Consider the following 16,518-nt stretch of genomic DNA (forward strand, 5'->3'; position numbering starts at 1 on the left):
CTTTTCTCTTCGCATAAATGATAGGAATCGAATCTAGAGTAGATTATCTGGGAATTTGAATTTCAGACATAGTGCTCTATGCTACGTATGGTCCATGCATCGATGTATATATGACGGTTAACATATCATTATTAATGAGTAACTTGGATATCTCTAACAAGTGTCTCAAAAATATATATAATTTAAAACTAAACTCTTATTTAATTTTCTCAATACAAGTCAATTTGTTAGCATATACCGTAAAAACCGGATGTGCATAAATATATGATTTCAGCTAATCCTCTACTAATGATAGCTCAGTGGCTAAAAGTTAGAGACAGGCAATTAATAAGAGTAATGGAATTTACACACCCTTAATCGGTTAATCACTTAATCCTAAGTTCTCTATGGTTATCATCCCTCTTATTCTTCGGAGTAGCCTGCTAAGTTACTTAGTGAGGTCCAGCACTTACCCAAAATTATTTATTCCAATCTAAAAATGATAATTAATCTACGGAAAAAAAAATAAAAAGAACGTTTACTACAAGAATTTGCAAAATAATGACAAATTATTTTTACGAAAAATATTTTTTGTTATTACTTTATCACTAGCTAATGAAAAATTGGTGACAACTAACAATAAAATTAATGAATGGAGTCACAAAATACCTGTTCCGACTCAGTCCAGTTGGCCCATTGCTCGAACCCGACGTATCGGTCGACCCGACGGGACAACACGACCCGAACCGGAAGGTGACCCGGATGTCACCTCCCCTCTCGCGAGGTACCTGACAGCTGGGGAGGCGAAGCTTCTTCGGAGCTTGGCTTGCTCCTGTGGGACCCACCCTAGTGTAGACTATATAAGGGGAGGGTCCTACCCCTCTCCAGAGGTACGTCACCTAACCTTTATCCTAACTGTCGCCTTTGTACAGACATTGACTAGAGCGTCGAAGTCCCTTTGCAGGTGGCATCCCCCCTTTTCACTCCACGTCGTCAACCTGGGAGGATCTCGAACTCCGACCTTCTCCTCTACACACTGGTCTTGGAGATCCAGACGCATGAAGGTGATCCGAACCCAATTTCTCCATCATCCCTGGACATTTAGCACATCCGACCCGTTCGATACCCGAGCAACCGAACATTAGCGCTGTCTGTGGAGACCTCTGGCACAAATGGATTTCCTGTTGGGGCCAGTTGAAGGGCGAGAGGAGGGCAACCCGTGCGAGGAAGAGGGAGCTCACCGAACCAGCAGGGTGGCCTCCTTAGCTTCCTCTCGCGAACGCACGATATCCCCCTCTCGCGGGGACGAGCTCCCCTCCCGTTCCTGAGAAAGGCATCCTTTTGGAGGGATGGGAGGCGATAACGTGAGAATCATGCAGGAGTTGCGCCACAGAGTACAAAACCTTGAGAGGGAGTTTGCGGCCAGGGACCGCTACCAACCTGGCCCGAGTCAACCTCATGCCCGATCTCCTCAAAAGAGAGGGGAGACCCGAAGAAGAAGCCCCTGGAGGAACCACGTCAGACTTAGAACAGGTTCCCGGTCCCCCTCGACCCGCGCAGAGTCTGAGGGCTAAGGCGAAAGCAAGAAAATACCGAGAAGACGACAAGACCCCATAATCTACACTCGGCCCTTCGCGACTCATGCTGAGGCGGAAGACCGAGAAGAGAGCAGGGAGAGACCGAGAAGGCGATGAAACCCCATAATCATGGGAGCAATTCCTTTTCACCACTCCATTCTCGAGGTCCGGCTACCGAAGCACTTCGATAAGCCTACGGACATGAGATATGATGGAACCCAGGACCCTCAGGAACACCTAACAGCCTTTGAGGCTAGGATGAACCTCGAGGGTGTGGGCGACGAGGTGAGGTGTCGTGCTTTCCCCGTAACCCTAGCAGGACCGGCAATCCGATGGTTCAACGCGCTCCCCCAAGGGTCCGTGACGACTTTCGCGGACACAACTCACAGCTTTTTAGCGCAATTTACTACGCGCATTGCCAAAGCAAAGCACCCGATCAACCTCCAAGGGGTAACCCAAAGAAACGGAGAACCGACCAGGAAGTATCTTGACAGGTTCAACGATGAATGTCTGGAGATGGACGGCCTGACCGACTCGGTGGCCAGCCTGTGTTTGACGAACGGGCTGTCGAACGAAGACTTTAGGAAACACCTTACCCCCAAGCCTGTATGGACCATGCAAGAAATTCAGAACGTTACAAGATAATACATCAACGATGAGGAGGTCATCCAGGTGGTGGCGGCCAACAAACGGCAGCCCACCAACCATCCTCCCCGTCAATCCAGGTACGGGGAAAGGCCCAAAGAATACTCCAAGGACGGAGGATCGACTAAACCTTTCAAGCCTTTCCCTCGAGTAGGAAAGTTCACAAACTATACCCCTCTGACGGCCCCGATCGTTGAGATATACCAGCAAATAGCCGACAAAGGCATCTTGTCGAAAATCTCGCCAACTCAAGGACAGAACTGGTGGGAACAAGAGTCTCTACTGCGACTATGATAAAGGTTTCGGCCACAAGACCCAGGGCTGCTTTGACCTAAAGGACGCTTTGGAATAAGCAATCTGCGAACGCAAACTGACGGAGTTCTCACAGTTTATAAGAAAACCCAGGAGGCGAGAGCGCGACTGATCTGACAACGACAGAAGCCGGGCTGTGAAGCCTAGACAAGAGCCCGAAGAAGACAACGACCGCAGCCTCACTGTCGTCAACGTTGTAATCGGAATAGACGTAGCACCAAGGTCGAAGTCGGCAGCAAAGAAAGACGCCAAGATCTTGGTCGTATCATCAACTAACCATGGGCCCTCGTTTAGGAGAACCCCAAGGATATCGCTCGGACCATAGGACAAATGGTTCCACGACACCCTGGAGAACCCCCCTATGGTGATCACAGCAAGAGTCGGAGCAGGTCTGGTGAAACGAATCCTCGTGGACACCGGAGCCGACTCCAACATCATGTTCAAGAACGTTTTTGATGCCCTGGGAGTCCGAGAAAAATCGATCTAAAAACCCACCAACACGGAGTGGTCGGCCTAGGGGACAACTTCATAAAGCCCGACGGGGTAGTTTCCCTCCCGGTTCGCATTGACGGAGGAGGAGGTAAGAGGTCGGTAATGGCGGAGTTTGTCATCCTGAGAGACTCCACGGCTTACAATATCATCCTGGGAAGAAAAACGATCAATGAATTCTCTGCTGTGATATGCACTAAGCTTTTGGTCATGAAATTTGTCACTGACGATGGGTCGGTGGGATCCCTTAGAGGAGACTTAGAAACGTCGGTTGCATGCGACAATGCCAGCCTCTCCCTAAGAAAGAGATCAAAGGAAGCATCTGGGGTCTTCCTGGCCGACTTAGGTGCTTGGGTTGACGACAGACCGAGACCCGAGCCCGAAGGAGATTTGGAAAAATTCAGGGTTGGAGACACGGAGGACAAGTTTACTTTTGTGAATAGGAACCTCCCCCATAACCTGAAAGAGCCCCTCATGAAGGCCATAAGAGAAAATGATGACTCATTTGCCTGGACACCAGCCAATATGCCTGGAGTAGACCCCGAATTTATGTCACATCGACTAGCCGTGAGACCGGATGCCAAGCCCGTGGCCCAGAGACGAAGAAGGATGTCCCAGGAAAGAGCCAACGAGGTAGCCAAGCAGACGGCCAGCTTGTTGGAAGCAGGGTTTATCAGGGAACTGGACTACTCGACATGGTTGTCGAACGTGGTCCTTGTCAAGAAGGCCAACGGAAAGTGGAGGACATGTGTCGACTATTCAGACCTCAACAAAGTATGCCCCAAGGACTCCTTCCCCCTTCCTAACACTGACGCCTTTGTGGACGCAGCAGCAGGTTATCGTTTCCTGAGCTTCATGGACGCGTACTCTGGGTATAACCAGATACCGCTGCACCGGCCACACGAGGAAAAAACGGCGTTCATAATGCCAGGAGGCACTTATTGCTACAAGGTAATTCCATTTGGATTAAAGAATGCAGGGGCGACTTACCAGAGACTGATGAACAAGGTTTTCAACGATTTAATCGGGAAATCGGTAGAGGTATACGTGGATGATATATTGGTGAGACGTGCAGAGGTTGACCGGAAGGCTTACAGCCCAATCTCATTTCCTCGGTGCATCGGCAGCCAAAGCCCTCCCCTTCTTCAACCTTATGAAGAAAGGGATCGCCTTCGAATGGACCCCGGCTTGTGAAGAAGCTTTCAACTAGTTCAAGAACATACTCTCAGCACCACCGGTCCTAGGTAAGCTCAAGGATGGCGAGACATTATTTCTATATCTAGCTGTAACAGACCACGCCTTGGTAGTCGTCCTCGTTCGAGAAGAAGGAAGGACCCAACAACCGGTCTACTTCATTAGCAAAGCACTGCAAGGCGCGAAATTAAGGTACAGCAAATTGGAAAAGCTAGCCTACACACTCCTGATCTCGTCTCGAAGGTTGAGACAGTACTTTCAGGGGCACCGAATCACCGTCAGGACGGATCAAGCGATTCGCCAAGTTCTACAAATACCCGACCTGGCAGGACGGATGATGACCTGGTCAGTTGAGCTGTCTTAGTACGATCTGCATTATGAGCCCAAACACGCGATTAAGGCCCAGGCGATGGCTGACTTCCTAGTGGAGGTAACGGGGACCCTCACGAGATCCCGCACACACGGTGGAAACTCCATGTTGACGGAGCTTCCAACCGTTTGGGGGGGGGCAGGGATAATCCTCAAAATCCCTACTGGAATGATATACGAGCAGTCCATCAAGTTCGATTTTCCAGTCTCAAACAACTAGGCAAAATATGAAGCCCTTATAGGAGGTCTACTCTTATCAAAGGAAGTTGGGGCATCCAAAGCAGAGGTGAACAGCGACTCCCAAGCCGTCACCCCTCAGATCAATGGGACCTACCAAGCGATGGATTCTTTGTTACAGAAATACTTGGAAAGGATAAAAAATTTGAGTGAAGAATTCGACGAGGTCGTGGTGCAGCACGTTCTGAGAGAAAGGAACACCCGAGCCGACCTCCTGTCAAAGCTGGCAAGCACGAAACCAGGGTCAGGAAACCGATTCCTGATCCAAGGATTGGTAAAGGAACCAACGGTCACTTTGCACATAATCCAAGCAGCCGTCATCCCCTCACGGATGGACCCAATTACCGATTTCTTGGAGAAGGGGAAGCTCTGATGAGCAATATTTTATACACATTTTGGCATCATTTTCATATAGTTTTTGTTATGTTTTATTTAAGTTTTATCAAGTTTTCATAGGTTTTAGTGCAAAATTCACATTTTTGGATTCTACTTTGATGTTGTGTATTTTTATGCAATTTCATGTATTTTCTGGCTGAAATCTGAGAGTTTTGATAAAGTCTGATTCAGAGGCAAGGAAAGCGTAGCAGATGCTGTCAGGATCTGACCCCCGTGCACTCAAGAAAGCATTTCTGGAGCTATAGAGATTCAAATGAAGCGTTCTCAACGGCTATAGAAAGCTAACATCCAGGGCTTTCCATCAATATATAATAATACATCTTGTCTTTGGAGATGAAGGCCCAAAACTGACGTTCAACGCCATCTATCTACCCCCTTCTTGGCGTTGGACGCCCAAAAGGGAGCAGCTGGCGTCCAACGCCCATAAAGGTGCCCTTAGCCAGCATTCAACACCCAAGAAGCCCCCTAGCACGTGGGAGACACTAAAACTCAGCCCAAACACTCACCAAGTGTGCTCCGAAAGTGGATTTTCACACTACAATCCTAAGCTTATCATATTTCTGTAATCCCTAGTTATTATATTAATATTTATAGGAGGAGATCAACCATGTTTAGTATCTCTCTCCAGCATATCATATTTTCGAACACCATTATGAACAGTATGACTAACTAAACCTCCTAGGTTAAGGTTAAGAGCTCTGCTGAGTTTTATGGATTAATAGAAGCATTACTGTTCTATTTCAACTCATGTTTGATTCTCTCCTAAGATGTATCTTCGTTCTTCAACCTTATAAATGAGTTGAACCAGCACAAGGTTATCTCTATTCTACATGGGTTCAGCGAGCGTCTTTCATCGGATATCAATGAACCACTATCTTGAAGATACGTCTCTTAGACAGCTAATCCGTGACTTCGTTGGGGACTTCTTGAGACATCAGTTCAGCCGAGGTATGGGGAGATTAAAGTCTTTGTGGTAAAGGCTAGAATCAAGGCACATCATTCTCTAATCCGAAAGATTCGACCTTGCCTGTGGCATTTTGAGTAGGATCACCAAAGGGATGAACTGCAGGAGCTTCACCCTCATTCAGACTGGATGCGCACCAAACCTGGTGTTCAGCCTAGAGGAAGATTGGCAGCCGCTCAAACCGGTGTTGATCATATACAGCCTGCTATAGAAGAAATCATTCACAGTTGGAGTATACAGTAAGAAAGGATTGATCCAGAAGAACAAAGCATCTCTAAAGCCTTAACCATCTTATTATCATTGAATTCACAATTACTGAGTAACGTTATCTTTATTTTACTTTTATGCGTTTAAACAACTACACAACTTTTCTATCCGCCTTTTGATCCAAGCCGACAATCCTCGTGGGATCGATCCTGACTCATCTCAGGTATTGCTTGGACGACCCAGTGCACTTGCTGGTTCAGTTGTACGGAGTGTGGGGATCCGTGCACCAAACTCCCTGAGGATGAAAAGGCTGCGAAGGTGGTAAGGAGGGAAGCGGCCAAGTACGTGATAGCACAGGGTCAACTGTTCAAAAGAGGACTGAACCAACCCCTTCTAAAGTGCCTACGCCCCGATCAAACGGACTACGTCTTGAGCGAGGTCCACGAAGGATGTTGCGGTCCCCACATTGATGGCGGTTACTATTGGCCCTCAATGATGGCGGACACCTAAGAATTCGTTAAAAGATGCAAAAAAGTGTTAGGAAAATGCCAACTTTTATAGGACCCCAGTAGCAGAATTAAGTTTGCTTTTGGCCCCCCGACCTTTCAGCCAATGGGGGGTTGACCTTCTGGGATCCTTCTCGGTAGGCCCCAGGCAGGTCAAATACGTGATCGTGGCCATTGACTACTACACCAAGTGGGTCGAGGCGTAGGCGTTGGCCAGTATATCGTCAGCAAATTGCCGAAAATTCATGTGGAGGCAAGTGATCTCCAGGTTTGGAATCCCGGAGGTCGCGATATCAGATAATGGGACACAATTTGCTGACAAGAAGTTTGGTGAGTTTTTTACCGGCCTAGGAATAAAACAAAGGTTCTCGTCAATAGACCACCCACAGACCAATGGCCAAGTGGAAGTGGCAAATAAAGTCATCCTCCAAGGCCTTAAGAAACGACTTGACCAAAAGAGGGGAGCATGGGCAGACAAACTCGCATCAGTTTTATGGTCCTACAGGACAACACCACAATCCTCCACCGGGGAGACGCCTTTCCGACTTACCTATGGGGTCGATGTGGTGATTCCTGTGGAAGTGGGAGAACCGAGCCTGCGATTACTCCTCGGTGGAGTTGAGGAAGCTGTGGAGAAAGATCTAATCGACGAGACCAGGGAAATGGCTCACTTGTCAGAAACGGCATTGAAATAGGGGATAGCCCTGCGGTACAATGCCAGAGTGCTAAAGAGGAGTTTTGAACCAAACGATCTAGTTCTGCGACGCAACGACGTGGGTCTACCGATCCCTGGAGAAGGGAAACTGGCAGCTAACTGGAAAGGCCCATACATGGTAAAAGAAGTAGTCGACAGCGGAGCGTACAAGATGGAACGACTGAACAGAAGAGAGATGCCCAGAACGTGTCGCGTGGCGAACTTAAAAAGGTTCTACCTTAGAGACCGAAACAAACCCGGCGACCAGCCGATCCACCGATCTAGTAATACCCGCTCCAACCCATGTTTACTTGTTCCTATTTACTTACCCATTTTGTTTAGATCATCACTTAACATGATTTAGTCGCATGTCTAATCTTATGATGGTACCTCTTATTTCTGATCTACCATGTCTAATGCGTTATTTAGTTGTTTTACCTTGTAAATTAACTATGTGTTATTTAGTTGTAAATTCACTAATTTGTTGACATTATGGCACCTCAGAATTGATCACCCCGGGAGCCATGAAAATCGCAAACACAATCTTAATGGCTAACAAAATGAAGGCCACAATTCGAACGTTCAAACATAAAAGCCTCAAGTCGGCTTGGCTAAGTTTTCACTTGTCGAAAGAAACGGTAAATAGTTTACACAAATTACCAAAATGTCCAAAGCAATACATTACACCACAAGGCCAGAACGGCTCAAAAAAGTACAACGAAATACATCTCACTTCTTCGGAAGATCGACAATCTTACCATCCTTGATGGTCTTGAAGGTGCTGACGGCTGAGACATCAAAGTCGGGAGCCAGCAACTTCACCTGCACTTTGATCGCCTCCTCGGTAGCCCCAATGGCATTCTGAGCATGCTTCACAGTCTCTTTATTTTTCTTCTTCAGCTCGGTGGCCTCAGCCTTGGCGGCATTTGCCGATGAAACGGCATCGTCACGCTCTTTTTCCAACTCCTTCACCTGACCTTGAGCAACGTTGAGCTGACCCTCTAGAGTAAGCTCTCGCGTGGTAAGCCGGGCGACCGTGGCGTCGAAAGTCTTTACTTTCTCTTCAGAAGTAGGCAGTTGCGCCTGCAGTGACTTCACTTCCAGTTTTAACTAATCCTGGGAATTGACAACCGATTGAAGCTTACCCTCCATAGTCCGAGCCCCAGCCTAGATGGGTTCCGCTTTCCTTGCTATGGCGGCAGCCCGGAGCAAGGTGCGATACATCCACTTGGCTTGGGAGGCCTGATCCCCACTAAGAAAGAAGTCCTCCGTGCCGGGCGGGAGTTGTGAATCGATAAAGGTCCTGGCATCGAAGTTCTTCTCCATCACGGTGAGAACTCCCTCAGGGCTTGAGGTTGATTTCCTTTTCCTCGGATTATCGACGATGGTGACCTCGGGCACCACCTCCTCTTCCTCAACCTCTGGTCGGGGGTCGGACCAGTGCTTGTACCGATCACCTTCCCTTGAGGAGGTTGGGACTATAATTCGGGAGCAGGGGAATGCGGTGCCTAGTTGGCATGGGTGGTGGAGCTATCGTCACTGATTCCTGGAAGGAACATCGAAAACAAGGTATCAAGTCCAACCTGTTCGCCAGCCATTGACACTGAAACAAGGAAACACATAAGAACTTGTTAAGCAAGATACTGAATAAATAAATAAGTCGAGCATTAGAAATCAAGAAACTACGACCAACCGACTACTCACCTATGTAACCCATACCCATCTCACGGCACTACAAGAAAAAGTAGTATTTGTAACAAAAAAATTATTACAAAAAATCAGAATTTTGAAACAAAAGGATTTTGTAACAAAAAAAGGGGCCATTGCAGTATGTCCCGTTACAAAAAGTTTTTGTAACAAAAAAGGAACTGTTACAATTCAAAGTAATATTTTGTAACAAATTTTTCTGATACAAAAAATCAAAAGTCATTATAAAAGTGATAACAATATCTGACCTTTAAAATATTTTTCGTAACAATTTAAATTTTTGTGTCATAATATTTTGTTACAAAATACTACTTACTTTTGTAACATTTTTTATTCTTAGTTACAAAAATAAAAAGTTCATTTTAAAATATTTAATTAAATAATTGATATATCAATTAATTTTTTAGACATGTTAACTTAACATTTATATAATATATAGTCATATAGATAATTAGAATATCTTATATGTCATTAAGATTCTTTCACAATAAAATAAGTTCTAGAAATTCAACTAAACACAACTTTTTCCTAACATAAAATTGTATCATATCGGATTTATAATTCTTGACTCTTCTAGCATATTTCAATCAAGTTGGCATCAATTTTGTACCCCTGTAAATATGAACAATGAAAACTAAAATTAAAAAACAACAAATAACACTATCTTCATCAGAGTAAAAATTAAGTTAGAACTTATAAGTTAAAATTAACTAATTCTTTAAGAATCTATTCTTAAAGTTTAAAACTAGCCAATCAAGAATGTAAATTATCAAGAATTAACAATTCAATATATAAACTCGGACTAATTAATCATAATTCAATTCATTAAATTTACATAAGTATCAATTGTCAAACAATCACTATCAATTGTCAATTCATTAAATCATAATTCAAATGAATGCAGCTTCACCAAGTAGGTTCTCCCTATAAACAGGGTCTTGGCTCCACAACACCTCAAACAGTTGGGTTGAATCATCACAGGCTATGTTTGGCACTCAATTAACATGCATTAACAACAACTTAAAAAATAATAAATGTAGAAAGGCTCAGAAATATAACAGCTTCATCAATCACAATATTTTCAGAAGTAGAACTGGCATTTGAAGATGAATTATTATCCTCATAGCTAACCAGAAATACATCAAGCAGAAAATCCAAAATCAAATGTTTATTAAATCAGAACTCAACGTTTGGATAAAAGATTGATTGCCATATAAGTCATTACTTACAGTATTTTATCAACTTCCTTTAGAATATCGACTACAACTACATGCATGTCCTCCCTACTAAGTTCCTTCTTGGATTTCTTACTACCTTTTCCTTTTCCTAACAATGGCATTGGAATAGAATAATTTGAGATGAAAAATTTACAAATAGACACATACTTGTAAAATACAGAACCATGCTGTGTAACTTGATACAAATTCATATCAAGGGTGTGTTTATCAGGATGGTAAAAAATGGGGAGGCAAATTTCATGTGAGCTCTGTAATTATAAGCATTTATCTCATCCATGAAAACTTATGTCCCATTTTTTCCCCCAACCAAACACCTGAGAAAGGAAGTTTCCAGAAACAGTTTGACAAGACTACTTAATCAAAGTTAACAAGTTCTAAAACTATTTCGAGCAAACAATAGAATGCTAAAAGAAATAGAGCAAGCACTACAGACAACATCATATGTAAATTGGAAAAAATACAATCAATTCACCTTGATCCTTCACTGAAGCCTTTGATGGCTTCGCTATTTGTTTTTTTGCTTGCAGCCTTTCCCTTAATATCTGACTTTTCACTAGAGATTTTCTGCTTCTTGGATGCCAAAAGCACTATCCTGATGAATAAGCAAGTCACAACCCAAATCCTCCAGATATGCACGGAAGAGAAAAATAAACAAAATTGGTCTATTATGAACAAAAATAAAAATCCAAATGAAAAGCTAAGATTATCATTTGCTTTCATAATTGACAAAATGCAGAAACTTAACAAGAAAGCTAAGTATCTCCAATTATCTCAAGGAAAAATAAGTGCCAAAACCAACAAAACAACTCAGCAGAAACTGCCAATAGTTAGAAAGCAACTTGGTTGAGCTATTGCATTCACAATTACACCAAGTTGAAACACAAAGCTACTAGTTCGTATGATGAAAAAGTTAAGATCTTATAAAACTCATTTTCAGGTGTTGACTACACAATGTGAATCTTACGAGACAAATAACATGCTATGTTATCATAGAGAATAGTCTTATATATGTTACCTTTGCATCCTTAACAATTGGTGCTTGCAGCCCATTAATGACTTCTTTTGCATCATATATCACTCTCGATGGGGTTGAATAAAGGGCATGAACTCGACCATCCTGAAGAAGCATTATCCAGAAGTACCATTAGTATCTCAAAAAATTCTAAAACCACAAATGCTTAACAGAATAAGTTTTATTTAATTTAGATTCAGTCAAATTTAGCAGGCCAAGCTGGAAGATAGTACATAGCTAGAAATCAATACTTAAGTAAAGAAAGTGGTGAATTAAGGAAATTGTTGATGATATTAACTTGATTAACATAGTGAATAAACTTATCCAATCGACGAAACCAAGTATGTGCATATTGGTACTTGAAATCTGTACTTGCATCCATCTAAACAAAACAAGACAAATTTGCATACCTCTATAAAGTAAGTTATGTTAGTGGCTGAAAGTTTTTTGGTTATGACAACAGAGCTCCTAAGCAATCTTAGCTGCTCCTCAACTCCCTTGAGCTTGCCCTTCCCTCCTATCCGAAGCTCCTGGCGGAAATCAATGACAACAATATTCCCAAAAATTAAAGGAAATCAAAATCAGAGGGGAGAACGCCCTTACCGGCAGTGAATCCCGGTGAGGCAGTGCTGTTTTCCGGTGACAGGGGCTCAGTGACTCAACCCCTAACATCGGCGACGACAGTGACTCCACGAATGGCGACTGGGCGCAGCAGGGCGAACATCACCTCCTCCTTTTTCCTCCGTCTTCCTCTATCCACGCGTCTGTCTCTCTAGTGCGTCTTCAGCATCGTCCGCGATGGGAGATGCGATGGCGGTGGAGGCTAGTAACGACCCGCTCGCGATGAAGACGACGATGGCGGCGGCTTCCTTTGGCGACAGTAGAACGCGAACAGACGGCGGCGATGGAGGCACAGCGACGCTCCTTCCTCGCGCAGCTCTTCCTCTCGCTCAACGTCTCCCCCTTCCTGGCGGCGACACGACGGCGCATGCCCGCCGGCACCGTCCTCCCTCTTCCCCCTCTCCTTCTCTTACTCTCTGATTCCAGCTTCCACCTTTCTTTTCCTTTCTTTCCCTCTCCGTTCTTCCCTTTCTCTTGTTGTGTGTGTGTGTTTTTGTGTGTGTGTGCACATTTGGGGAATGGGGGTGTGGCGGCTGGAAGGGTTTAGGGTTAAGGTGAGTGAGTGAGTGAGTGAGTGTGGGTAGTGTTAGGATAAAATTAGAGTTAGAATTTTTTAATTTGAGAACTAGGGATTGTTTTTGGAGAAAATGTAAATTAGAAATTTTTTGATAAATTGAGATTTGGTAATTTTAATTAAATATAGAGTATTAAATATTTATGAAAATTATATAAGTTCTATATTTTGTTCTCAAGGAATTTTTTTTAAAAAAAAATAAATATAAAAATATGTTAAATTTTAGAGTGGTAATGAAACAAAAAATAATATTGGTTATAAATTAATTTTAAATAAGAGAAGGAATGTGACCGCCAATGAGTTATAACTCAAATGGTATAGTATTTTCATACTCATCTAAGAGGTCGCACGTTCAAGTCTTCCTATCTTTGGTATAAAAAAAAGAAGGAGGGTGACCAGCGAGCGGTAGAATAAAGAGTGAAAGTGAGGATTACAATTAGGGTTTTTTACTTTTTATATTTGTTTTTATTTTTAATTTTAATTATTTTTAGTAACAAAAATTCTTGTATTTTGTGACAAACAAATAATTTGTTACAAACAATATTGAATTTTGTGACAAATTAATTTTTTGTTACAAAATATTTTAAACTTTTGCAACAACTTCATCTTTTGTTACAAAATATTATAAAATTTTGTAACAAAATATTGTTTCGTTACAAAAGCCAATATAATTTGTAACAAAAAAATCAAATCATTACAAAAATAACAAAATGTTTCATAACAAATTATATTGTTGTTACAATCATTTTTTGTAACAATTTTAAATTTGTTACAAAATTTTTGTTACAAATGTTCTATTTTCTTGTAGTGCAGTCACCTATAAGAAGGTGAGGGTTAACGTTATGTTTGCCAAAAATAACCAACAGCACGTCGGCAACCTTTTTATTCTGTTGGGTCAGGCCTTTGTAAGTCACTTTTGTGAACGCACTGGCCTCGGCTCCAAAGCTCCAGTAGGTCGGGATGCGGCGTTCTCCCTCCAAAGTTAACCAGAAGGGATGCTGACCTTCGGCAGGCCACACTTTAAAGTACTTTTCTTTGAAACCATGAAAAGAGTCTTCGAACAACCCGAAGATCCGTCTACCCTGGGCCGCCCGGAAAGACATGTACCCCCTTCTTGGCTTTCCCTTCCTTGGAGGGGTTCGTCAAGACAAAAAACCACAAGAAAGCCTCCACCGAATCCGGTAGTTCGAGATATTCGCAGACCATCTCGAAGCATCGAATGGAGGCCCAACTGTTCGGGTGCAGTTGCGACGGCGCCACGTCACATTGTTCAGTAGCGCCATTTGGAAGGGGGAGAAGGGGATGCGAACCCCCAGGCTGGTAAACATCGCCTTGTACACCCAAATCCAATCAGCAACCCGGGGAGTGTTTAGGTTAAGGTGACATATTCGTTCTCGGTCCGTGGGAACAAACACATCGTAGCGATCCTCCTCGGGAACTCCCCCGCACAGCCGGTCGTTTTGACGGAACTCCATGAGCTCCTCCAGAGTTATTCGTGAAGGGGTATCCTTCACATCTGATGTCACCCAGGCGTACCGGTCTACAGGAGCCCTAACAATGGGACGCTGTGTCATACCTACAGTGGAAAAACCACTTAGTTAATGAGTTCGGTAGGTCAGAAAACCGGAAAAGTTGGAACTAGCACTACGCGTCACAGTAAGCCTATCTACAATTAAGCAAAGGATAAAAAACAAAAACTAGAAATCTAGTGGTAACCCTCCTAAAAAAGCCTAACTAAACAGCGGCGTAATCCAAGTGAAAGAGCATCCACAACGTATGAACTACAAAGACGAAGCAGTAGCAACAGTGACAACAGCATCATTCATCCATTTAGGATAAAGAAAGAGATGCTTACCAGGAAGATTGTTGCCAGGGAATATTGGAAAAAATTGAAGGGACACAGTTGAATTGGAAGCAGACCAAGGCAATGAAATCCAGAGAGCTTGATAGGAAAAATGAGAAAGAGCAGCGTAGGAGTGACTCAGAAATGGGAAGATGGAATGTGAAAGTGGGAGAAAGAAACTGAGGAATAACAGCCACTACTCGGAAGCGCGAAAGTCAGGGGTAAAACAGAATTTTTTCCCTAGCTTTTCAAATCAGTCATAATGGCATTAAATGTCAGGCGCGAGGAACGAGGCGACGATTGACGTTCCCTTGAAACGGACGAAGCCCACTCGCGAGTAGGGGGGCACGCCCCTATCACGAGCGGCCGACTCCACGGGAACCTAACCAGAGAAAGAGTGAAGGAAACGCGCCAACAACGACGTTCACGGCCATAACTAGCGCGTTGAGGGCACTGTTCCGTCCCAGCCCAATTGGCCCACTACTCGAACCCGACGTACCGGCCAACCCGACGGGACAACACGACCCGAACCGGGAGGCGACCCGGATTCCACCTCCCCTCTCGCGAGGTACCTGACAGCTGGGGCCTGGGGAGGAAGCTTCCTCGAAGGTGGGCCTGCTCCTGTAGGACTCGCCCTAGTGTAGACTATATAAGGGGAGGGCCCTACCCCTCCCAAAAGGTACGTCACCTAACCTTTACCCTAACTGCTACCTTTGTACGGACACTGACTAAAGCGTCGGAGTCCCTTTGCAGGTGGCATCCCCCCTCTTCACTCCACGTCGTAAATCCGGGAGGATCTCGAGCTCCGACCTTCTCCTCTACACACTGGTCCTGTAGATCCAGACGCACGAAGGTGATCCGAACTCAATTTCTCCATCATTCCTGGGCATTTAGCACATCCGACCCGTTCGATACCCGAGCAACCGAACAATACCCGAATAAAAAAAATAATTAGAGAGAGATTCATGAAAAAGTTAGTTCTTTGCAAATTGAGTTTTGTAACTAAAAGAAGAACAAGACCGAATTTCTTCCTAATTTAATTGTCATAATTACTTAGTGAGTAACATTTTTTTAGCAAATTGGTGAGTTAGAAATTCAATTGAATAAAAGTATAGTAGCGACATATATTGTGATCACTATTCCGTCACAAGTGTTTGACATAAAATTAGCGAGAAGTTTGTTCCTAACTCATTCTTAGCCAAACTTTAACCTTATTTTGTGACCAATAATTTACTCACTAATAATTTGTTGCTAAATAAATTTAGTGTGAAAAGATGTATTAGCAAAGAACAATATTCCTAGCTAATTTATTATAAAGACTTAAAATGTTCTTTGCGATGAATAATTTTCTAGTTAATTTGTCACTAAAATTTTGTTTTTAACAGCAACTAATTTTTTTAATTTATCGCAAAATATTGCAAAAATTCAAGTTAGATTAGTGACGATTTGTCGCAATAAATAATCATTCAACTAAAAAAATGTTTCTTATTAAATAATTGCTAAAGTGAAAATTCGAATATTAAATGACTAAGACCTCACTAGCGAAAATTTTGTGACCCTTAACATTGACAAACAAAGTAAGTAACTACTATACTAATGAGTTTGATTTGTAATTTTTTTTTGTTATGGTAAATGAGATCTAATGGTAGATATCATGGTTGTTTGCTAGCTTATGATATTGTCTACCATCCACAGAATATGGTTAGGGATTATTATCACCAAATTCAATTATTGGTTCCTCCTCCTACTCTCATTCTCATACAGTTAGGCACTTTCCTCATGCCACCTATTTTGAGCCTTCTGTTTTTCCATCCAATAAATTTTAAATCAATCGAGTAACCTAATGTTTTTTTCCATCCAATAAACATGTTTATTTTAAAATTAGCTGGGTAGACGTAAAAAATCAATCTTACAAATGCTTAAAAATGCCAATGTTTTTATAAAATTTTCTAAG

The 16,518-nt window shown here is 43.1% G+C and overlaps 1 protein-coding gene across 1 annotated transcript; it reads left to right on the plus strand.

Moving 5' to 3' along the window:
- LOC107619904 lies at nt 1,686-2,201 on the plus strand. Its single transcript, XM_016322140.1, has one exon. It carries the CDS (start codon nt 1,686-1,688, stop codon nt 2,199-2,201), a length of 516 nt encoding a protein of 171 aa, XP_016177626.1.

The sequence above is a fragment of the Arachis ipaensis genome, chromosome B10 (genome assembly GCF_000816755.2).
Source record: "Arachis ipaensis cultivar K30076 chromosome B10, Araip1.1, whole genome shotgun sequence".
Lineage (NCBI taxonomy): Eukaryota > Viridiplantae > Streptophyta > Magnoliopsida > Fabales > Fabaceae > Arachis > Arachis ipaensis.